At 39.1% G+C, this 25,331-nt stretch overlaps 1 protein-coding gene across 1 annotated transcript in view; it reads left to right on the top strand.

The window, feature by feature from the left end:
* The window catches only part of CNTNAP5 (contactin associated protein family member 5), an 861,846-nt gene that overhangs the window by 183,847 nt on the left and 652,668 nt on the right, over window positions 1-25,331 (top strand). Inside the window, exons 2-3 of the mRNA XM_015109883.3 lie at window positions 2,428-2,532; window positions 24,809-25,002. Coding sequence (XP_014965369.3) covers window positions 2,428-2,532; window positions 24,809-25,002 — 299 coding nt within the window. The remainder of the gene's footprint in view (window positions 1-2,427; window positions 2,533-24,808; window positions 25,003-25,331) is intronic.

Genomic DNA, 25,331 nt, shown 5'->3' with positions numbered 1-25,331 from the left:
AATACTCAAAAATTTCATCAGTCACACATAAAAGACTATAAAAACCTAATAAAAGTAGTAGAAGAGTTGTATACATGCTAAATGTCTAATAAATACATAACCATTACATACAATAGCGATAATACTTTACCTTAAAAAGAGCTACAACTTTCCCGTGGAAGTGGGTGTCAGAAAAGCTGTGATTTCTTGTTAAGTGGTGGAGAGAGTGTTGCCTGAAACAGGAGGATGGTTATACCTACACATCTCGATGGGTGAGGCTTAGAAGGCTCCTGTGAATGTAGATACCGTCTTGATGCTTAAGGCCTATATGTGTGTTTGTGTGTGTGTGTGGTTTGTATGTTTCTATGGGGCTCGCTTTTTTTTCTGCGTTCATCTGAGGCTTCTTGATGACAAACCAGGCATACACATATGCAAGATCTGCATTATGTTGAATATAATTTAATAAGTGATTATTATATATTGTTTTCTAATATATAAATAATGCAACAAATGTGTGCCTTTAAACAAGTGCTTTGAGGTGTATATGCACCTTCTGTCACCTGCATCTTCTGCCAGAGTTAAAATGGTACTGATCTGCTTTCTATTCGCCAAAAGACCGTAACTGCGGAGAAACCATATCTGCAATTTTTATGTTATTCTTCTTCAGTGAGGATCTGGCTCGGTTTTGTATTTGTCAAACACCTCAAAATATTTCTCAACATTTGTATTTGGGAAAAACTCAAAATACACTTTGCCAGTTGATTTTTTAACACACCTAGTGAACAATAATTTAATCCTTATGTTTCTAATTAATTTTTCTGCAATTAGCTAAAATACTGCCCTCTAAGAATTTGCTGAATAAACAAGCTTAATCCTATGTAAATGTTCTTTAAAAAAAAAACAAAGGAAATCAAACCAATTCTTCCTGAGAGCCTTTACTACCATGAAGTTTACTTTCAAACTAAATGGCACACTTTAAATTTGTTTTGCATGAGGTATGTCTAGATTTCATGATGTCGTTGTTCAATGTCCTATAAAATTAAATATGTACAAGACAAAAAATAGGAAAAGAATGTTGGTAATATTATGCTGATTAATTGGCTGGTTGATTGACTGCTCAATCCTGCCTTCCATTCTTTCCTTTCTTATTTCATTAGCTCACAATCCCATTCTTTCAACAAACGTTTATCAAAGGCTTATTATGTATCAGATTCTCTGCTAGGGTCCTACAAAGTGTGTACCACCCAGTGGAAAATACAAAGAGATAAGTGAATTATTACAAAAGACTTAGATGACCAATTGTCTTAGGCCATTTTGTATTGCTCTAACAGAATGCCTGAGACTGAGCAATTTATAAGGGACAGAAATTTATTGGCTTACAGTTCTAAAGGCTGGGAAGTTGAATATCAAGGTTCTGGCATCTGATGAGAGCTCTCTGGTTGCATCATCACATGGCAGAAGGCAAGAGAATGAGAGAGAGAACCCACTCCTGAAAGCTTTTTTATTAAGGCAGTAAACCTAACCCAGTGAGAGTGGAACCATCATGGCCTAATCATCTCTGGAAGGCCCCACCTCTTAATATTGTTACAATGACATTAGACCTCATCACGAGTTTTGGGAATGACAAAAATTCTAACCATGGCAACAATATACTAAGAGTGAAGAGCAGTTCCTCTCCATGAGATTGACTGGTCAGGACATCAGTGTCAACCCGAAGGGGTATATCTGCCTTGTCAAGACAAGCATCTTTGCTCATGGCCCCATCCTCTCCCACATTTGGACATCATCAAAGAATCCTTAGAAAGAATACTTTCAATATTTAGGATAGGTTGAAAGGATAGCTGTTGAAGTAAATATCAGATTCACAATATACAAGATCGAGGACTATTCACTACTGCTTCATGGAGTAGAAATAAGTTCTTAGAATAAGTAAATTGTTTTCTGAAGACTTTCATACAACTGGGAATTTTAAATTATCTTACTCCTCTAGACACAATTATTATGGGAGCTCTTAGGGACTGAAGATGGGAGAATAGTCAAACAATGTTTCCCCTTTTAATCATCTCCCTTCTTAGAGAATAATCTTGATAGCAATAATTTGAGGCTTTGCTCCAGTGGCTTATTAAAGAAATGTAGCTAGTTGGGTTTTTGAATCAGAAAAATCTGGGTGAGAATTCTTGCTGCACTATTTTCTAGCATTGAGACCTTGGACAATCTACTTGCCATTTTTTAACTTAATTTTCCCCATCTGTGAAAGAAAACCAGACCTGTCCTTCAGGGGTGCTGTGAGGAGTAGATGCAGTAACACATGGAAACAGGGAGTACCTGACCTTGTTCAGAGCAGATGGTTAATAAATGATGGTAGTTAATTTCTCAACTTCTCTTCTCATGGAATATTTCTTGCTAATAGAATCTGGTCTCTCTCCCTCTCTCTTTCTATCATTATAGATAACTGTGATGATCCACTAGCATCCCTGCTCTCTCCAATGGCTTTTTCCAGTTCCTCAGATCTCACTGGCACTCACAGCCCAGCTCAACTCAACTGGAGAGTTGGTAAGTAGGCTGACTGAAATCCTAATGCTAAGCACTAAATAACTACACGGTGGGTAGATGGAGGAAAGTGAGCCCTCTCAAACACTGAAATCATGTCCAATGGCAGTCCTCAGGAAAAGATTTAGGAGGAGAGGAATGAAAATCTAATGTAAGCATACTTCCATAGCATAATAGTCATTCAAAGTATGCTGACTCGTGTTCACCCAAACCATAATATCCTTTTTTGATTATCACAAGAGGTCTCTGTGAAAATTACTTTATAAAAAGCATTTGCTTTCAATAACTTTAATTTTACTTGAAAATATTGCTGATTTTTAAAATACAAAAATACTATTAATTAAAAGTAAGAAAAGATAAACAATCTGTTATTCTACCAGCTAGAAATAACTGTGGTTAAGTATATGGTTTGTATCTTTAAAATCTGTGGGAAGTAAGAGCAGGCCCTTAACTAATCTCTCATATGAAATGTTGTTAACAAATATGACGTTGGATATCTAGGCAGATATGTTTTAGTCAGATTTAGATGTTGACTTTTATAATGCATAGATGCATAGGTAGATAAATACTGAAAAAGATTTGAATTATTTCAATTTTTAAGCACTTTTTGGATATCTGATAATATTTTAATATCTACTGAATATTATAAACTTTTTCTAGGTCACGAAAAGCATGTATGCAATTTAAAGAGAGCTACTGATCTATTAGAGTTTATATTATTTAATTTTGACTATATTTTCCGTTGATATCTTAAGTAGGTTACTTTAGTAGGTTTTTGCAACATTGAACCATCTTTGCATTCTGGAATAAGTTCTAATTGGTTGTTTTTTTTTTTTTTTTTTACATGCTAAATAATTTAATTTGTTAACATTTTAATTTATAATTTTAATATCCATTATTAGTGAGATTGATTTATAGTTTTTGCTTGTATGTTTGTTTGTTGTTTGTCTTGTACCTCATTTCACCAGTTTTCTATTAAAATGGAATTCGTAACTTAAAAGTTAGCAAGTGTCACTGTTTTGTTGAGAAAGCTGTTTAAGAATAATATTCTAAAAACAAAAGAATGGCCAAAGATTCAACAGGAAAATTTCAATTAAAATTTTGTAATAATGTCCTTTCCTGAATATTCTGTGCCAAAAATTTGATTAAGCATTTTAGTTTTATTATGATATGTAGTCCTCACAAAGCTGTTGTAAGCATTATTACCTTTTACCTTCAGATAGGGTTCCCGAGGCATCAGTTTCCCAAGACAGCAAAACTAGAAAGGGGAAATGCTTGGATTCAAACCTAAGTTGTCCGAATTCAAAGTTCGCGTTTCTCTTAATCCCGTTAACAAATTGCTTGACTAGTACAGATTGAAAAGGGATGTAGCAGCAAGAAAAGAAAGTTAAAAACTAATCAATCAACCACAGTCCAAATGCAGGCTATGCCACTTAGAAACTCTCTGACAGTATACAAATCACTTACCTCTTCCGACCTCAGTTTTTTATCTGTAAAGTGGCCCAGGAATGTCTGCCTTGCAACATTATGTGCAGATTAAGACCAGACTTGCATATCCAAAATATCTTTCTTACAGCAGGGTAGAGAACTGACATGGAGCAGGAAGCCCACTGTCCATTTCAGGAAGAAACACAGGTTGGCAGAATTTAACACGGTTTCCAACAGAGCTTCCAGAGAAAGGATTTGTCTCAATCCCACCCAAATTGTGTGGCAGCAGAAAGCGATTACTGTCTAATAGCTCCTGGGCAGTTTCTGGGGGAAACTATGGGTCTGATCACAGGCCACATCTCTCCCTGACACAGATATTGAGTGAGTACAAGTGTCTCTGCTCCAACTTATTATAATTGTTCTGCTCACCGGGGAATTTGAGTGCCTGAATCCAAGGCTAGCATGAGTGTACAGAAAGGTTCATTTTTCTTCGGTTTCCCAACAAGAGTCTAAATTAGGAAGGCCAAGCAGAAGACATAGTGATACAGTTGGGATGCACTGACCTAGAACTCATCCTCTAGTGCGTATTCCAAGACGCCCAACAGGGACAGCCTCTTCTTTACTCACCAAGGCCCAACCATGGCCCTCAGCAGGAATTAAACGCTGGCTCAGGGAGATATGAGATCAGTGGTTCTCATCCAAGGGCTGTGCATTTGAATCACCTAGAGAGTTTTACAGGGAGCATTGCCTGAGCCCATTTCATCCTATATTCTGAATTAATTGTCTTGGATGGGACCCAAGCAAGGATATTGATAGTGTGAATAAATAAAAGCTTTCCAGGTGATTCTAAAATGGAGCAAGAGTTGCAAATTGCTACATTGAAGGAATTAATGAGTAAAATATCCTTCTATTAATAATTATTGAGTGCCTAGTATTTGTCAGGCACTGTTCTAGATCCTTGACACATAGTTGGCACAAATAGGCACAAACAGTATTCATAAAGAGTTGACATTGATAATACCATTACCATACAATTGCAAACTGATCGACAGCTAACATTTGTCATTAGTAATAATATCAATATAATTATGTAGTTAAATATGTCCAGATATCTATGTATACTATAATAAACCATGTATATGTGATTTGTGATATATATGTGTATATAAAATATAGAGCAAAATGTATACATATACACACACATGTAGTTGAATATATACAGTCAGAGTCTCTCATATAGAAAGAGGTGGATAAATACATGGTTGGTTATATAAATATATTCATATGTAGTAGGATGAATATATATGTTTATATAGATGGATACAGTAACATATACATGCATATACAATCATGTACAAATATATACATGTGTGGTATACAGATATATTAAGATAAAACTTGAAAGTCATTATATTAATGCTATTAAGAACAGATTTTGTTTCATTAGTGGAAAAATATAAAATTTAGAAAGTTAAGAAAACTTATAATTTTTGTTTATATTGGAAATATCAGTATAAAGTACTGATTTATTTTCTTCCTTTTAAGACCAAACTTACATCCTGTCTATCCACTGACATTGCTTAGAAGCAATTATAACATTGTCTCAATGAACACTCCCTTTTAACGTGTCTTCCTTTAAAACTTCTCTTTTGTTTTACAAAGAAAAGACGTGAAATATATCCAAAAGAGCAAATTATACCACATGGTTTGAAATCTCAGATGCTCTCCAATATAGGTGCAGATGTAAAGGAGCATCTCTCTCGATGGTGAGATTGTGTGCCTAAGAATTACACCAGTCCTCTTCCCCCGGTTGTAAGCTGATGCCTGGCAGCACACAACTGAAAATCATAACACCACTATATTGAGCACTTCCTATGAGCCCTCACTGTCCCGAGCCCTGAAGGTACACCAATTCTATACTCACACTACCCTTTATGTAGATGTCATTGTGATCTCTGATTCATAGGTGACACAGAGACGAAAGCAATGGCCAGGCCAGGCTTTCCCCTAAGTGATCTGAATCCCATGGCCATGTTACTGGCCACAGCACCACAACACTGTCCTGCCCAGAAAGCCAGAATAACTTCAGTGTTTTAGACAGGGAAAGCTGTGTGTCATTTTTAATAGTTCACTTACTTCCCTCCCTCCTATGTGATTGAAGTATAATTGACAAACAAAACTGTATACATTTACAGTGTACAAAGTGATGCTTTGATATATGTATGCATTTTGAAATAATTACCACAATCAAATTAGTTAACACATCCATCACCTCATGTAGTTATCCTTTTCTTTGTTTTGTGGTGAGAACACAAGATCTACTCTTAGCAAATGTCAAGCATACAATAGAGTATTATTAACTATAGTCACCGTGCTGTACAATTATATCCAGAGAATGTACTCATTTTACAAGCGCAGGTTTGTACCTTGACCAACATTTCTCCATTTTCCTCACACCCCAGTCCCTGGCAACTACTGTTCTACTCTCTCCTTTCTGAGTTCCACTTTTTTCAGATTCCTCATATAAGTGAGATAATGCAGTATTTGTCTTTCTGTGCCTGGATCATTTCACTTCGTACAATGCCCACTAGGCTCATCTATGATGTTGCAAGTGGCAGGTTTTCTTTTTTATGGATGAATAATATTCCACTGTATATATGCCACATTTTTTATCCCTTTATTGATCAGGAAACACTTAGGTCGCTTCCGTATCTTGGCTGCTATGACTAATGCTGCAATGAACATTGGATTGCAGATACCTCTTTCAGATACTGATTTCATTTCCTTCGGATGTATACAAAGTAGTGGTATTACTGGATTTTATAGTAGTTTCAATTTTTTTAGAAACCTCCATACCGTTTTTTATAATAACTATACTGATTTACATTCCCAACAACAGTGTAAAAGAGTTCTGTTTTCTCTACCTCCTCACCAACACTTATCTCCTTCTTTGTAAGAGCCAGCCTAATGAGTGTGAGGTGACATCTCATGGTGGTTTTGATTTCTGTTTTCCTGATGATTAGCAGTGTTCAGCATGTTTCTGTGTGCCTGTTGGTCATTTGTATGCCTTCCTTGGAAAAATGTCAATGTAGTCTTTTGCTCATTTTTTGCTCATCGTTTTAAATTGGGTTGTTTCTTTGCTACTGAGTTGTACTTGTTCTTTAAATGTTTGGATATTAACCCCTTACGAGATACTCAGTTTGCAAATATTTTCTTCAATTTTATAGGTTGCCTTGAATTATTTAAATGCTTTTTCTTTTTTGTACAGAAGGTTTTTAGTTTGATACAGTCCCACTTGTGCATTTTTGTCTTCGTTGTCTGTGCTTTAGATATCTTAGCCCATTTCAGTTTCTTATATAAGAATAGCTAAAACTGGGTATTTTACAAAGCAAAGAAATGTATTTCTTACAGTGATAGAAGTTGAGAAATCCAAGGTCAAGGGGGCCAGATTTGGTCAGGGTCCTCTTGCTTACCGGGACTCTGCAGAGTCTTGAGACAGCACAGGGCATCATACAGCAAGGTGGCTGAGTGCTCTAACATGCTAGCTCAGGTCCCTCTTCTTCATCTTATAAAGCCACCAGTCCCACTCCCATGACAACCCATTAATCCATCAAATCATTAATCCATTAATTAGCAAATGAATTAATCTATTCATGAGGTCAGAATACTCATGAGCTAATCAATCACCTCTTAAGGGCTGCATCCTGAAGAGGTGAGCACTTTATGTAGATGTCATTGTGATTTCTGATTCATAGGTGACAACATGAGTTGTTGTTCACAGCTGACAAAATGAGTTTCACAGGACAAACATTCAAGTTAGAGCAGTGTCATATCCAAAAAAGTATCATTTACTTTGGAAAGCGATGAGCAATCACTTTGAGTGTGCTGGTTCTTTCTCCACTCTGCCTTGTTCAATACACTGGGCCGTATTTTATAATATTCTGCCTCAACACTTCAACTTCCAGCACGTTCTCCTCCCTAACATATTTGCTAATAGATGCAGTCACAATGGCCTGCTTTATTTAGCCTCATTCTATTCTCTCTTCCAAGAGGGTATGGTGAACCTGCCTCCTTCAGCTGTACCACTCAACACCAAATCCTTCCCCTTCTAAATGGTCAAACACCAGATTTTACACACACTCTCTCTCTCTACCTCACACACACTCACAAACACAAACATGTGTTCAGAATTACATTTAAACTCTTAAAAGAGTAGGTACTAAGATACATATGTGCCATCTTAATCCCCAGGTAGTAGTTTAAAATAGGTGAGCAGTAAATACTTGTCAAAGTATAATTTTCAGTAAGTTAAAAACATAGCTCTCATACAAATATAAACTCATAGCTCTAATACAGATATAAACTCAGCACATCATGTGTGTGTGTGTATGTGTGTGTGTGTGTGTGTATTAAACATATTAAGGCAAGAACCAGTAAAATGGTAAAGCTAATTCAAAGAGTATTTTTGGGAACTGCATATTCAGAGACATTTGGTGAGGGTGGGGGGAGGCAGAAGAAAATAATATTGGAATGAAATTGCTAGGCAGATACAAAACTAGTTAATGTATGTGTTAGTCAAGATTCTCCAGAGAAACAGAACCAATGGGATGTATACACACACACACACACACACACACACACACATATACACTCACGTGTATACATATACACATATATATGAAATCATTTATTGTGAAAATGGGCTTACATGGTTATGGAGGCCAAGAAGTCCCACGATACGCTGTCTGTAAGCTGAAGAGGGAGGCTGGTGGTGTAATTCAGTGAGTCCAAAGATCTGAGAACTAGGGGAACTAATGGTGTGACCCTCCATCTGAGGTCCAAGGTCTGAGAAATTAGGGAACCACTGGTATCAGTCCCAGAGCGCAAGGACTCAAAAGCTGGAGCTCTGATGTCCAGGAGCAAAAGAAGATGAATATTCCAGCCCCAGGAGAGAGAGAGAGAGAGAGAGAGAAATTCACTTTTCCTCTGCCTTTTTGTTCTATCTGGTCCCTCAGCGGATTGGATCGTGTCTGCTCACATTGGTGAGGGTGAATCTTTCTACTGATTCAAATGTCAATATTTTCCATAAACACCCTCACAGATACAACCAAAAATAACACTTTACCAGCTGTCTGGATGTCCCTTAACCCAGTCCACTTGACACCTAATACTAACCATCACAATGTCTTACAGGGTTATAAAACTCAGGGGTTATATCTTCTCTATTGGAGACACATTTATAAATTAGCATGTGACAACTTCACAGTACCTAACTCTACCTCACCCAGAAACTAGCCAAACCAAATGACAGGTGTGTTTTTCTGGAGAATTAAATAATTGTTAAGTGGATGTGTTTAAAATTGCTCCAGGATGATGTTGAAAGATCATACTATATTTTCTTACGATTTCGAAGCTTTAGATAGTGTTTTCTTAACAAACATTTATTCATTGGTTTATTTATCACCGTAATTAGTGAACTTCTCCTACTCTACACCGTTCAGTCTTCCAACACTCTTGTCAAGGAACATCCCGGTATCTCACTGGGCATCCCACTCAAGATGAAATTTAAATGGTAAAACCCATGACTTTCAGAGCATCAAATCCCCCTCAAAAGGATAGAGTGTACTCAATAATATCCTTGTACCTCATCACTGCTGAACTATTTCACACTGACGAGCTCCCCTGGGAGATTTTGGGCACCACTGAAAATTGCTGAGTCCCTTGATCATTATATGAAACCTTGGCAAACACTGAACATAAATGACGAGGCAACACTTTACCCCCACGTGTACTCAGAACTCAGGTAGACACACGTCTGCCCCGTACCCAGGAAGAAAGTGTGCACAGCTGATCAGTTTGCCATAGCAGGAGAAGAGACCAACTCAAACATTTACATAAAGACTGAAGGAAAAACGTGCTGGGCAAATGTTATCTGACAAGCTCCCCAAACCCTGAGTAAACCAAGTTTAATGAGTTCTATCAATAACCAACTAACATTTCTGAGAGAAAACATACCCTCGGAAACAGCTGTTGGCGGGTACGTGTTGCTGTGTCAGTCGAGGTGTGGGCAATCCAGCACAGGAGGCAGGGATTAATAGTTAAAGCCCGGCCGGGCGCAGTGGCTCAAGCCTGTAATCCCAGCACTTTGGGAGGCCGAGACGGGCGGATCACAAGGTTAGGAGATCGAGACCATCCTGGCTAACACGGTGAAACTCTGTCTCTACTAAAAAATACAAAAAAAAACCAAAACAAACAAACAAACAAAAAAAAAACTAGCGGGTGGCGGGCGCCTGTAGTCCCAGCTACTCGGGAGGCTGAGGCAGGAGAATGGCCTAAACCCAGGAGGCAGAGCTTGCAGTGAGCAGAGATCCTGCCACTGCACTCCAGCCTGGGCGACAGAGCGAGACTCCGTCTCAAAACAAAAACAAAAACAAAAAGTTAAAGCCCAACTGTAATAATCTCCATGCTGCTGTCTCATCGATAGAAGGGATTTGCCAAATAGAATTTTTGTTCTCTCACTTCCACAAACACTTCAGCCTTCATCTCATCACACACAAAGAAAATGAAAAGCAAGGAAGAGAACTAATTACTTTTGGGAAAAAGAAAAAAAAAAAAACACGACAAAATACATTAAGCTGGAGGTCAGATCACCATTAACTTAGGTTGCCAAGTCAATCTATATAATTGTGGCTTAGGATGGTTCAGTCTTTGTCAAATGTGATTTGTTTTGTGGCAAGAAAGCTTTTGATCTGGGTATTAGAGTCAGCTGGGCTTCGGAGAAGCACTTACTGTCAGCAGGAAGTACAGGGGCTGGTGGTACAGCGTGAAGCCACGGAGTTGTGGGTTAGGCCTTCTTGAAAATGAGGGGGAAGGATTTAAGTTACTTTAGATGATTAAAAGGAAAATAGAAATAGACGTCTCCGGCCCCATGAGAGGAGAAGTTTGTATTTTTCTATCGCATGTGTTTTTTCTTTTCCAAATAGAGTTTGAAAACAATTATGTTTATCATTTGTTCCTTGAAATTTTAATCCATCTAATCTAAAATTAGCTGTGTAGTTTCGGGCCACTGACTTAACCTCTCTGACACTGTTTCCCCATCTTAAAAAAATGAGAAAAATACCAGAGTACTAAAGTGATGATAGAAATGAAGAACCAAAGTTTTCAACATGGTTCCTTCTTTTTCTACTCTCTCCTACCCCTAAGATCCAGAGTAAGTCAGTCATAGAGGTGAGAATTGAAAGAACAAAAGGTTCAATGATACTCTAGAATGCTGCATCTCAGATTTCAATTTGCAGATGCACCAGCTGTTAAAGCATGGGTTCTGATCCAGGAGTTCTGGGTCAAAGCCAAGATTCTGCATTTGTAACAAGCTCCTGGTGGATGTCCCATGTTCTACCACCATACACAATTCGAGTGGGAAGGGAGAGTGTGATGCACCAGAGGAAAGCATAGATTTGTCCCATGCCTGGGGCAGCTAGGACAGGACACAAGAAAGGAAAGGTGCTGAAAAGAGAGAAGGGAGGTTCACAGGGAGAGGGGGTTATCCAGTAACCGATTTCTGCATAGCTTACTGTCTTTTAAAATAGATTAGAGGCTGGGCGCAGTGGCTCATGCCTGTAATCTCAGCACTTTGGGAGGCCAAGGCAGGTGGATCACCTAAGGTCAGGAGTTCAAGACCAGCCTGACCAATATGGTGAAATCCCATCTCTACTAATAATATGAGAATTAGCTGGGCATAGTGGCATGCACCTGCAGTCCCAGCTACTGAAGAGGCTGAGACAGAAGAATTGCTTCAACCTGGGAGGCAAAGGTTGCAGTGAGCTGAGATCATGCCACAGCATCCCAGCCTGGGTGACAGAGTGAGACTCCATTTCAAATATATATATATATGCGTGTGTGAGTGTATAAATAAAACAGAGTAGATTAGATCTATATTCTGTGGGGCTTAATAAATCCAGATAGAAGACTCCTGTTGTCTCCAGAGAGCAGACGTTGTAGTGTTGCTTGTGAAATTGGATTCCCAGGATTTTCACCTTGAAATCTGGAACAAGTCTCTAGACAGCTGATATGCTAATTGTGCAAATGAACCCTGATTTCTGCTCACACTCAACCCTAATCTCCTCATGGATGGCCTGATGACATCAAGATGAAAACCAACTTCAGAAGACCTTTAGGGTCCTTAGCATTTTGTAATCAGTGCTGCCCAAGGAAGTGGTAAGGAGGGTGGTAAGTGTGCATGGAGTCTGTGCCAAAGCAGGAGGTAAGGATTTTAAACCTTTTTATCCATCCTTGAACCCAGGAAGCTGAAAATGCCTTGACATAAGAAATCAAATTATCCATGACAACAAAATTGTCATTCTAGAAACACACAATCTCAACTTACACAGGCAAGCATCTCAAAAAATACATTGAATTTAATCTATTTTAAAAGACAGTAAGCTATGCAGAAATCGGTTACTGGATAACCCCCTCTCCCTGTGAACCTCCCTTCTCTCTTTTCAGCACCTTTCCTTTCTTGTGTCCTGTCCTAGCTGCCCCAGGCATGGGACAAATCTATGCTTTCCTCTGGTGCATCACACTCTCCCTTCCCACTCGAATTGTGTATGGTGGTAGAACATGGGACATCCACCAGGAGCTTGTTACAAATGCAGAATCTTGGCTTTGACCCAGAACTCCTGGATCAGAACCCATGCTTTAACAGCTGGTGCATCTGCAAATTGAAATCTGAGATGCAGCATTCTAGAGTATCATTGAACCTTTTGTTCTTTCAATTCTCACCTCTATGACTGACTTACTCTGGATCTTAGGGGTAGGAGAGAGTAGAAAAAGAAGGAACCATGTTGAAAACTTTGGTTCTTCATTTCTATCATCACTTTAGTACTCTGGTATTTTTCTCATTTTTTTAAGATGGGGAAACAGTGTCAGAGAGGTTAAGTCAGTGGCCTAAAACTACACAGCTAATTTTAGTAGGGCTTAAATTTGAATCTAGGTCTGTCTACCCCTCATTAATCAATTTCTTTATCGATGTTGATATGAGATCTTAGCCTGAATAAAGGTGCTCTTGACATAATCAGCTCTCAGGTAATTTTGGTATTCCCCTAGGGTTCTCAGTATTTTAACCAAAAGAAAAGATTTTCAGACATCAAGGAAGAAAGAGAAATCTATATATCTTGCCTTTTGAGTGCCCCTAAAATCTCAATGTGGCCTAATATGCCTGAGGGAAAAACTAACTTTGACCTGGATATTTAAACAATGCCCTAGGCCTCTTTTACTAGGACAGCTATAGATCATTGAAAGATACAGGACAGAAACCTTCTGCTATTTAATAGGAACCTTGGGACCCTGTCTCAGATGGAGACAAATCCAATGTGATAGCCCTCTATTCAGGTTGGCTAATTGCAAAACCACATAGGAGGAGAAGGAAAGGGATTGTAGAAAATTTTTTTCTGTCTGATAATTCAAAGATTTAAACATCACCATTTGGCACACACACACACACACACACACACACACACACACACACACAAAGTTCCAAGAAAGAAGCAAAATCCATGTACTTCATTCTTTACTCTATTTTTCTTGATTGTAAGTCACTTCCTTTGAAGGGCCAGGTTGAGATGACCTCTAAGTAGCACTCCATGAAGTGCAGAGAGCCACCACTTTCATGTTTCTAACACTTTGCAAAGAGACAAGAGCTTCTTTAATTCATTAGTTCTTTGAATTTAACTTAAAGCCTTGCAACAAAACTGTAAGAATAGAATTAAAGCATGATTATTAGTGACTTACATTTGTCTAGTGATTGGCAGTTTACAACAGCAATTTACAATGCCAGTTTACAACGTTTTCAATGTGTGTCACATTTAGGAGGAAATAAGATACGTTCAACTAGAACATTGTGTGGTTCTTTGTCTAACCAGGAATAGTTAGAAGGAGTCTACTGGATATGTTGTTGGATACTGGAGTCTTCTTCTCTAGAAGAAGTCTTTCAGTTAAACATCGTGGACATGTCCTTAAAAAGATAAGTTAAAGTTTACAGGATGCACTATGAGAAGTGAAAATGGTAGCATATAACAAATGCCAAAGAACCAGAAAATGGGAGTTAATATAATCCTTTAGTTCATCTTTCTCCAGATTTTCAATTTGAAGACTTTTTCTTTTATGGTGATGCCCTCCTCATTTCTCCTTTTGAGTATCTCACTCCTTGCTTATTCCAGTTATATTCATCTATGCAATTGGTTGATCATGTCTTGACTTTAATTTTCTAGCCAATGAACATGTTGCATTAAAAATCCAGATTTTATCAAAGAACCTTTATCATTTGTTTTGCTAAGGACTGGCTTCTAATGAATCTTTTCTACAAAAATATCCACAGCAATCAGAAAGTGTTCTGGGGTATCTTTATTAGTGTGCTTCTGTGTGTAAATAACAGAATCCAGCTCACACTGGTTGAAAAATATTACATTATTCAGATAAAGATTGAAAAGCATTCATATATCTATTTCCGGAACAGAGAGGTTATAAGAGTCTTTACCCTATAATACTTTATTAAGCTAAACATTCATTTTGTGAGACTTTTTGTATCTGTGGGATTTTTTTCTCATTACAAAAGGATTAAAGGTAAAAATTAATTATTAAAAACAAAAGGAAATTCTCAAAAAGGGCAGGCTCCAGGGCTGGCAGATTTAATTCAACAATACCACCCTCAGTGGCAGCATTGTCCTGGAACTGATAAGCCTGCCGAACATCTCAGCCAGATTTACAACATTCTGGGAATCATTGAGACCATGACCTCCTGTGGCTTGTTTTTTTTAAGCTATCAGAGTGTGAGCCCTGAAATAGCAGCATAATGAACATCTCCTAGGAACTTGATAAAAATGTAGATTATCTAGACTCACACCGACCTACTAAATTAGGAATTCTGGCAGTCGAAACCTATGTTTTCCCAAGTTCCTTAAATGATTCTGATGCTCACAAAAGTTTGGGAACCAATTCTTAGAGCACTGAAGCTCTTCAAGGACCCGAGACCCGGGATCACCCTTTCCTGTTTCACCAGCTTCCATAATTTGGTCATCCATCCAGTCCTGAAACAATCACAGTCAAAGAGGATGGAATTACCACCTCTGAATTTAGATTAATCATCTGATATGGAGTAAGAGAATAATCAACCATGTCTATAAATATTCATTCTATCCCTTTCTCTCTCTCTTTCTCTCCTTCTCTCTCTCCTCTTTCTCTCCTTTCTCTCTCATTCAGAGTAATGCAATTTGATACACTCATATTTAGTCATTTTGTGTCCATAGTTGTGATGCCTGTGAGTTTATATATATTTATATATATGTGTATGTGTGTATATATAGATATATACATACACACACACACACACACACACACACACATATATATATATAATTTTATCCTTGGTATGTTAGACACTAACCATACTATTTTTATAGAAATAGGGAAATTACCTGTCCAAAGTCACAAGGTAGAAAGTGACCTTTTAAACTCAAAAACACCAGAATTCGACCAGACACTGTTTTTTAAAAGAAAATTACACCAAGAATCTAAGTTAAATGTAGTATGCTCAACTGTGCATAAAGTATATTGCTCATGAGAAAAAAAATGTAAGTGGTAATGTCATCAATATGAGATCTGCAGTTTCAAATCACTTCCAATTCCAGTTCTTCCTTTTCCCTTTGATAATCTTGGGAGAGTAATTTTTTCTTTACATGCCTAAAAACAGGAACAGTGTTTTACCTTGCTGCTGAATCTCCTACAGTGTTTTACCCTGCTGCTGAATCTTCTACACTGCTTTACTCATGGCAAGAACTCAATAATTTTATATATATATATACATACATGTACATATATATAGATATAAAATCAGGTATACATAATCCACTAGAATCCACTAACAATCTCTTAGGTCTGAGCAGCAGATGGGCAGAGTTGGAGTGTATTGATTTGCCAAGTTAAAATGGAACTGAGCTTCTACTCATTTTATAAGAGAAATTTTACAGCAACACTGGCCAATAGAAAATTCTGCAAAGATGGAAATATGTATAACTGTGCTATGCAAGGTATCCACTAGCAACACATGGCTATTGAGCATTTAAATGCGGCTACTGTGACTAAGAAATTCAATTTTTAGTTTAAGTGAAATTTAAATTTAAATATTCACTACCATATTGAACAATTAGTTTTAAACCCTTTAAGTTTTATATACATGACCCTCCCATCCAAGGTTTTTAAAACACCTGGGTGTTTCTATGCACACATGAATCAGCCCTTGGTCTGTAGGGGTCATGAATATGGAATATCCATCTTGGGACTGAACTCCAATTCTTCCCAGCTCAGACTGCCCTTTTGCCAAATCCCCTCACTTCTTTTATAACTTCTGAACTATGAAACAGGCAGCAGAGCTCCTTTCCTGCTCCATCAGGGCCTTGATTGCTCCATTTTTTCAAAGCGAAGATATTTATTAGAGGACATCAGCAAAACTGTCTGAGTACTGAGCAACTTTCAAAATAATAACACAGCTTTCTCACCATAGACACTGACAGACACACCAGTGTGAAGCCAGGTGCACACACTGTCTCAGAGGCTGTTGGTGCTCATATCTTTCAGACTTCACCATTTCAGCCAAAAGCCAGCATCTTGGAAGCTAAGCAGAGACAGGGCTTCTTGGGGAAGTAATTATTGGGGCACTGCTCTCTGGAGATAGGGCGTGAGGGAAGCAGGATAAGGCAGAGGGGAAAGCTAGCAAGGGTATAGTCTCCACGGAGTCAAGGTTCCTTCAGATGCCACAAAGATGTTCTAGACCTCAGACTATACTATAAAGTCTGTCATACTTTGGGACACTGAGACCGGCCTTTTGAACTTTGTATCAGTCGACACTCGCTGAGTTGGGGACACGGGAAGTGACAGCTCCCAGGCAAGAAGGCTTCTCTTTGGCCAAGGACAAATCTCTGGAAAAGGGGATAGTTCTAGCTGTCATCTAGCACCCACAGCTAGAGGATGAAGAGGATCTGGATAGAGACCTGAGAACATCCTCAACAGGAACACTTTCAACCCTAATAGCTGAACTTCTCCTCTCGGTGTTTCTGTCTGTACTTTAGATGCCACCCTGCTCTCCAGAAGCCCTCAATTAATACCCGACCAAGTTGGTGTATTAAAAACCCCAGCTCCCTCCCACTCGAATGAGATAACCCTAAGGTTCCCCCTATCCCAGTGGGATGAAGTTCACTCACAGGGATGAAGGCCTGATGCTGTGGCATGGATGGGCTTTCCTTTCTGCCCTGTCTCATCTTCCTGGGATCACGTCTCAAATGAACTACTTGCATTCAAGTCCTTGTTTCATAACTGACTTCCAGGAAATCCAAACTAAGGCATACACAGAACCACTCTCCCTAGACATTACTCCTTAGGCAGACTCTTTAATCAGACTATGACAACCAGGTCTGATTATTATCCAAACTCACCCCTCCCTTATGTGAATCTCTTAAAAGCTCCTTTGTTGTTGTCTGCAGACTGGTCTCAGTCAGGGTCATTCCAGATTTTCTTATAGGTTTTTATCATTTTTGCAACCCACACGGTGTGTTGGCAAGTTCCCACTTTATTTATTTATTTATTTTTTATTTATTGTTTTATTTATTTAGTGATGGAGTCCCACTCTGTTGCCCAGGCTGGATTGCAGTGTCATGATCTTGGCTCACTGGAACCTCTGCTCCCCGGGTTCAAGCAATTCTCCGCCTCAGCCTCCCGAGTAGCTGGGATTACAGGCACGCACCACCATGCCCTGTTAATTTTTGTATTTTGAGTAGAGATGGGGTTTCACCATGTTGGCCACACTGGTCTCGAATTCCTGACCTCAGATGATCCGCCTGCCTTGGCCTCCCAAAGTGCTAGGATTACAGGCGTGAGCCACTGTGCCTGGCCAAGTTCCCACGTTATTTTCCCCTGGTTAACTCCTTAGTCCCTAAATTAATGTGGAAATGGAAGTGCAGGAGGCATGGCCTGGACCAGGCTGCAATACCTTAGCCCTCCTGCACCTGCCCAGGAGCAGAAAGATTATGCCCAGGGTTCTTGCCAACAGCTTTCCGCCTCAAAGATTCTTGCCCAGCCACAGGTCCTATTACACATGGGTGATCCTGTTCCACAGGGAGGAGCAGGAAGCCCTTCTGAGTGCTACAAGCATGTCTATGAATGTTGTTATTACTCTTACACATACTGCATAATGTTCAATATTTATGGGACAGCATCTTTCTGTTATTCATTACCATTACTATTGCGGGATCTGGCCAGCGGCACGCAATGCAATGGGGCTCTCTCTTTGTTCCCAGGCAGATTGGCAGGTCAAGAAATAATAGACACACACAAGACAGTGAAATCTGGGTCCAGAGGGGTCATCACCTTCTGGTCCCACAGTGCCAACGATGCACTGGATATACCAGCATTTATTATTAAGTTTAGTGAGGGCGGGAATAGGTTAGTGGGGGATTTAGGGTCATTTGATTATGAGGTGAGATGGTCACATGGGGATGAAGTAATTCTTTAACATAACGTCTGTATGCAGAAGTACAGTATACAGAGATAAGAATTTGCAATATAGTGTGTGCATCGGTAATTTCTAACAGAGCCTTAAAACAGAAGCACAGTCTTTCCACAACCTATGATTAGCAAGATGTTAATCGGCAGTAACAGTTGCAGCAAAAGCTGGTTACAAACAATCCATAGAAACAGGACGTGAAGCTAGACAACCGGTTAGACCAGAAATTCTCAGACGGGAGTATGCCTTTACCCTAAAGAGGCCTAGAAGAGCTGCGGCAAGATGAGGGCATTTATAGCCCTATCTTATCTATATGGAGAGGCACCCCCCATGCATCCGTTTATAGGCTCTCCACAAGGGTCGCATTCCATTCCCAGAGCTATGAACATCTGCTTTTCTGGGATAGGAATCTTGGTGATGTGAAACCTCCCTGACTGCATGTCCATTCATAGGCTCTCTGCAGGGGGAAGCACATCACACGCTATTGGCTCATTCTGGCAGTCCAACCTGGCATTGTCTTTACACAATCCTGCATGCAATTTTGTATTTACAATAATCAGGAGCATTTCATCCTTTATTCCGTAGCAATAGTTTCAGGGGGTCTCCCTACACATTACCAGGTAGCTGTGTCCCTAAAACATCTAGAACTTTTACTTACAGAGGCACCGATTGTTTAATAATTAAAGATATGGCTAATGATTCAAACTAGCCTTACAGTAATTTGTGAGAATGTACTTGTAGTTTCATAGGGCCTTCTGGAAGGCAGGAGAAGTACCTGCCTGGGAAACGTGTTTCCTATAGGGTTTATTTTAGGCTTTAAAAAAAAAATGGCCAGGCTGTATTTTTAAAACAGATTAGGTGTGGCCAGGGGTGGTGGCTCATGCCTATAATCCTAACACTTTGGGAGGTCGAGGTGGGTGAATCACCTCGAGGTCAAGAGTTCAAGACCAGCCTGGCCAACATGGTGAAACCCTGTCTCTATTCAAAATACAAAAATTAGCTGGGTGTGGTGGCGGGCACCTGTAATCCCAGCTACTCAGGAGGCTGAGGCAGGAGAATCGCTTGAACCCAAGAGGCAGAGGTTGCAGTGAGCCAAAATTACGCCATTGCACTCCAGCCTATGTGACAGGAGCAAGACTCCGTCAAAAGAAAGAAAGAAAGAAAGAAAGAAACAGATTAGGTGTGAAAATGCTTTGTTGCTGTGTGTGTGTATGACACTTTTAACTCCAGCTGGTCTTGGACTAAATGTACTCTCTTTTTTTGAAAGACAGTTATGAAATTTCACTTTGCAGAGACCTGTATATAATCCGTTTTGTGCCCATTTCCAATGTGTGACATCAGTCAATTCTCATTTCCCTTTTTGAGTTAAAAGTGGAAATAAGTGTAGAAACTGAGGAATTTCTGCATTTTCTACTGGTTATTCTGCTTCATACTTACAGCCTACCCCAGTGTGTGCAGTTCGGAATGCAGGATTAGCAGCGTCTTAGTACAAAGAAGTGAGCATGGAGTGACTGGAGGAGGCAGGAGATCTGATTTCATTTTGTTTTGTTTTTCTTACTTAAAACTTTGCGACTGGGCATGATGGCTCATACCTGTAATCCCAGCACTTAGGGAGGCTGAGACAGGCAGATCACCTGAGATCAGGAGTTCGAGAGCAGTCTGGCCAACATGGTGAAACCCCGTCTCTACTAAAAATACAAAAATTAGCTGGGCGTGGTGATGCATGCCTGTAATCCCAGCGACTCAGGAGGCGGAGGTGGGAGAATCGCGTCAACCCATGAGGCAGAGGTTGAAGTGAGCCGAGATCACATCATTGCACTCCAGCCTGGGCAAAAGAGTGAGACTCTGTCTCAAAAAACAAAACAAAGCAAAGCAAAAAAAACCCCAAAAATCTTTGCTTAGAATTCTCCATACAAGTCTATTCTTGCTTTCTTAAGATGTTGGTTCCTATTGAAACCTAAGGCAGGGACTTGAAATTAGAAGAACTGTGTTGGAGTGCAGTCTTTAGCCATACATCTGGGTTAGCTGCTTGGCCCATTGAGACTGCTTTGAAAAAATTTTTAAAATGCTACTGCTGATTTCCATGAGAATCAACTGAGATACTGGAAACAATGTCAAGGTGAATTATGTTTCTAGTGAGAATTGCTCTTATGAGGAAGCAGGAGGACGAGGACCTGAGGGATGTGTTGGTGTACTTGAGAGGCCACTTAGAGCCCAGGGAAGACCTGGGGGCTGGATCCAGGTTTCCTGCATCTGGAGCTCCTGCATTACTGCTTCCTAGTTTATGATCTTGGAAATGCTGACAACTATCCTGTTTGCATGATGGAGCTCATTTGAGAATTTCTGATCTAGTGTAACATCAGGAAAAGAGCTGGGTCTTGAATCAAATCGCCTAACTTTTGGTCCAGCATCTCTTTATGCCATCTTTTCCTCCAAAGTCAGATAATACAGTTTGCAGAGTATGAGGTTTGGAGTAGGCTAGAAATAACTAAGACATAGCCTCCAAATCATTTTGGATTTTTTGCTTGTCAAATATTTGAACAATTCCAGATGTTCTCTAAGGTGAGATTATTTTTTCTTTAAATGCAAGTTTTCTCTTTAAATGTAAACTTCTGTTAAATATCCTTTAAATTTAAACTGCAGAGTTTATAGACATTTTTGTGTTTAATAGCCATTGATACATCAGCCAAAATTACAGACAGCATTGCCTTAGTTGACGCCTTCAACTTGCCAAATGCATTTATTTGTGTGTACGTTATACCCCCAATTTAAGGAATAATTCAGAAACAAGGAGCTAGTGTGGGTGCAGTGCGTTTTTATAGCGACTACAAATAGTTTCTTCAGGCTACTCTCATCATTTGTGAAAACACATTTATTGTTTGGTGGAAAGAACAAAACGTTTGCCATAGCAACCCTGGCAACCCTGGGTGTCTTCCCTATTAGCTGTAATGCGGGGAACATCTTCAACAGCAGGAAAGAGTCCTCGGCAATTATCACCCAGATAGCATCTCTCCATTTTAAGAGCTTTGACTGAAGCTCTTGGGCTCAGAAAATTTTTAACATGATGTGTTGATGAATGCTAACAACAACTATTCCATTTTGGTTAATTTGGGGAAGATTAATAAGTTAAGTTTTTTTTTTACTGTGGGAAAAAGGGAGATGTGATTTTCTTTAGACAAATTTGCAGAAACTTTAATGTTAAATCATTCTCTATTTTTTGGTGTGGTTTGTCTTGGTTTGGTTTAGTTTTGATCAGTCCTTTGTTATTTTATTCTTTGCAAGGCAAAATTTCTTGTCATTCTAGTTCCTTGTTTCCATTCTTCACATAAGTTCTTATCATATACTAATTAGAGTAGATGAAGGAAAAGCTTTAAAGCATGAGGAGGAAGTCTAGTTGTGAACTATTGAGGGTAAAAGAGAAATAGTTAAGGCTTAAGAATTTTCATTTTAAAAATAATGGTAGTCACAGAAACATCAGAAGTCCTGTATTAAACTATCAGCTCCCAAATTGCTGTACATATTCTTTATGCAATAAATCACATATGAGTAATACAATTCTCAGCTTATAAAAGAATAACATGTTGATAATGGAAGCTATGTTATATACAAAAATCAGAAAAGTATAAAATCACTCATATATTCACTACAGATAAAATCACCATATACATTTATTTTCTATCATGTTTTAATATTGCTGAGAGAAGACCATTTCAACAACATTTTCTTTTCTTTTCTTTTCTTTTTTTTTTACTGAGAAAGACTGCAGCCTCATGAACTGGGCAGCAGAAGAATATGTTGAATAGAAATAAAGAATATGTTCAGAATAATTTTGGCTTTTTTAAAATGTAAAACCTCCGTCTCTATAAGCCTCTCTGTCAATTTTGAGAAGCTAGAGAAAGGCAGAGGGGAATGGGAATTGTGAATATGTTGAGGAAGACAGAGTTGAATGATAAAAATGTACTCCTGGATCTGGCATCTCAGAATCTCTGATCAAATACCCACTTCCAGTGATTTTCCTCCTTACTAATTTTCTGGAGTTTTATAATCGTTTTTTTTGTTTTGTTTTGTTTTTTGTTTTTTGTGTTTTTCTGTTGAAGGATAATTGCAAATAGCTAGATTTACCCTATGTTTTAATCGTGGGTGCCAAATTTTCTAAACTTGCTGGATTTCGGTTTTCTCAACTTTATGATGGAGATAATGCTATTTACTTAAAAGGATATTGTATATTTATTCAAGTAGGCAAAACTACAGTGTCGAATAGAGTCCAATGCACATTGACTTAAACACAATAGTGTTTAGCTCTCATTCGTCTACTAGGTGAATGTGTTCAAGTAGGCAAGTGCTCTCCTCCATGTGATGATGCAGGGATCCAGGATCTTTCCATACTGTGATTCTGCCATCATCTAGATCTTGTTGTCAGCTGCATCCATCAGTGGTGGAAGAGGAAAGCAAGTGGAGAAGGAGCACGCTAGCCTGGAAGTGGCAGAAATTATTCCCATTCACATTCTTATTGGAGAGAACTTGACCACATGGCCATAACCATAAAAGTACAGAAAGCTGAAAACTGCCATTAAGCCATGCACTCACTACAATTCTATTACCACAGAAGGAAGACAGAATGGATATTAGTAACTATCTGCCATATCTGCCACTGTATTCATAAAAAACACTGAATAAAACACATTCCACAATAGATGCTGAGCACATTCCCTTCCCCTTCTTTCCTGCATTTGACTCTTCTCAGGAATGGTGAGAAAAAAAAAGGAAAAAAAACAAAACTTTTCTCAAACAAAATCTGCTAAGGGCTAGCTGCTTACTGAAGAAAATCAACCACAATTTGTAAGATGTGCCTTTAAGTCCTCTATTTTTCCATCCTTAAAGACAGAATAGGATTGACTTTATGCCCTCTATCACTTTGTCTGTATTGCAGCCCTGTACTATGAGAGACTCTGCAGGAGGAGCTGGGGCTCTGGAAAGCTCTCAGTTACCAAGGAGATGTCCAAATGACTCCTTCCAAGGTGGCGAGAAAGTAGACTGAAACATCACTAAAAATGATTTCAATGACATAGATTGAAAGAAAAAGGTTATTGATTAACTCCTCTAAACGAAAACTTCAATTACCTCTCCCTACTTGATGTCCTGAGTTGCTTCTATGCTATCCCTACCCATGGCATAATACAGTCTGCAGTAGCTCCCACATGGGCTTCAGAAGATTTGTGAAACTTGGGATTAGTATAAGTGAATATTGTCTTTTTTATTCTATATGAAATAAAAACAGAAAATTTAGGCTACAAGTCTTCCAACTAAGAGAGAACTAATATTGATCTTCTGCAAACCTCAAGTGTGAGAAATACAAAATTCTCGGGCCAAAACAGTTTTCGTATGTGTGTCACAATGTCCCTGCAGGTTAGGTATACTGAATCACATGAAGATCCAAGAATGTTAGAGACTCTGTCACGCCTCTGAGATTTGGTGTATGTTGCTCCCTTTTCCCTGGCTAATCTCCATCGAACTTGCCATGTTTTTTTTTTTTCCTGGGATTTGGCTGCACTTGCCTCATGCGTCACCTCTACTATGGCTGTCTCTAGAAGGCCTCTCTGATCAGCTCCTGAGGCATTCTGTGCTCTGTGTACCTGCTGTTTACCTCTTGTGATAGTTTCTTTCACATCACTTGATATGTTTTTGTCAGCATCTCTCTCTCTATTCAGCACCCAGCATACTCCTGGCGCTCAACAAACATCTGCCGAATAAATGAATGATACAAAGGCATAGTTGGTGTCCTTTCATCTTTGTATCTGCAGGACAATATCTTGCCCATGATAGGTTCATAGTAAATATTCAGAGACAGAGGAGAGAGAAGGGAATGAAAGAACACTAAAAGAAGGAAGAGAAGGAAGAAAAGAAGGAACGATATATTAGAGAGAGAGAGCATGTAAGCCTAGTTCATCTATATCTGCAATCAAAGGCTGAAGTTGTTAGAAGAGAAATAAATAAAACAAATGTCACTAGGAGTTTGTAAGATAGAAGTCATAATGGCTAAGGAAATAGGGATGGAAGCATGGAAGATACAGTTTTTGAAATGAGAGAGATTTTGATGGAGGTGGAGAATGGAAAGTACCAGGGGGTTAAGTACAGACGCAGGGAAGAGTAGGGCCCATTTGGGGGTAGAGTCATCTTAGTTGAACACTGTTTCATTTCCCTTTGATAGTTGAAAGTTGTAGCTATGTGAGACATTACTACAACTCTCTCTCTCTCTCTCTCTCTCTCTCTCTCTCTCTCTCTCTCTCTCTGATCCTGTTCCAGGAACTGGCGGTTGGTCCCCAGCAGATTCCAATGCTCAACAGTGGCTCCAGATGGACCTGGGAAACAGAGTAGAGATTACAGCAGTGGCCACGCAGGGAAGATACGGAAGCTCTGACTGGGTGACGAGTTACAGCCTGATGTTCAGTGACACAGGGCGCAACTGGAAACAGTACAAACAAGAAGACAGCATCTGGGTAGGACATCTTTTTCCTTCCAATGAATAAAACTGAGATGTGCTCATGGTAACCACAGTATATTTCCATCATTTTCCAATATCCAGATTGTTGGTAGTTTAATACTGTTGAGTGCCCATTAGAAATAATTAGACAATTTGTAAGGCCCATGCCCAGCATGGCTCCAGTTCCTAGGAAAATTGGGAGGTCTGTTGCAAGATAGTTTAGTATGTTCCCCTTTTTGTAGTAAACTGGGGAATTCACTGACTGAGCTTCCCTTTCCTCATCTACAAAAATTAATTAAAAAACAGATAAATGTGCCAACAAAGTATGATTATTAATGTGATTAT

The sequence above is a fragment of the Macaca mulatta genome, chromosome 12, assembly GCF_049350105.2.
Source record: "Macaca mulatta isolate MMU2019108-1 chromosome 12, T2T-MMU8v2.0, whole genome shotgun sequence".
Classification (NCBI taxonomy): domain Eukaryota; kingdom Metazoa; phylum Chordata; class Mammalia; order Primates; family Cercopithecidae; genus Macaca; species Macaca mulatta.
The sequence above is the reverse complement of the archived record's forward strand: the minus strand, read 5'-3'. Positions and strand labels throughout refer to the sequence as shown.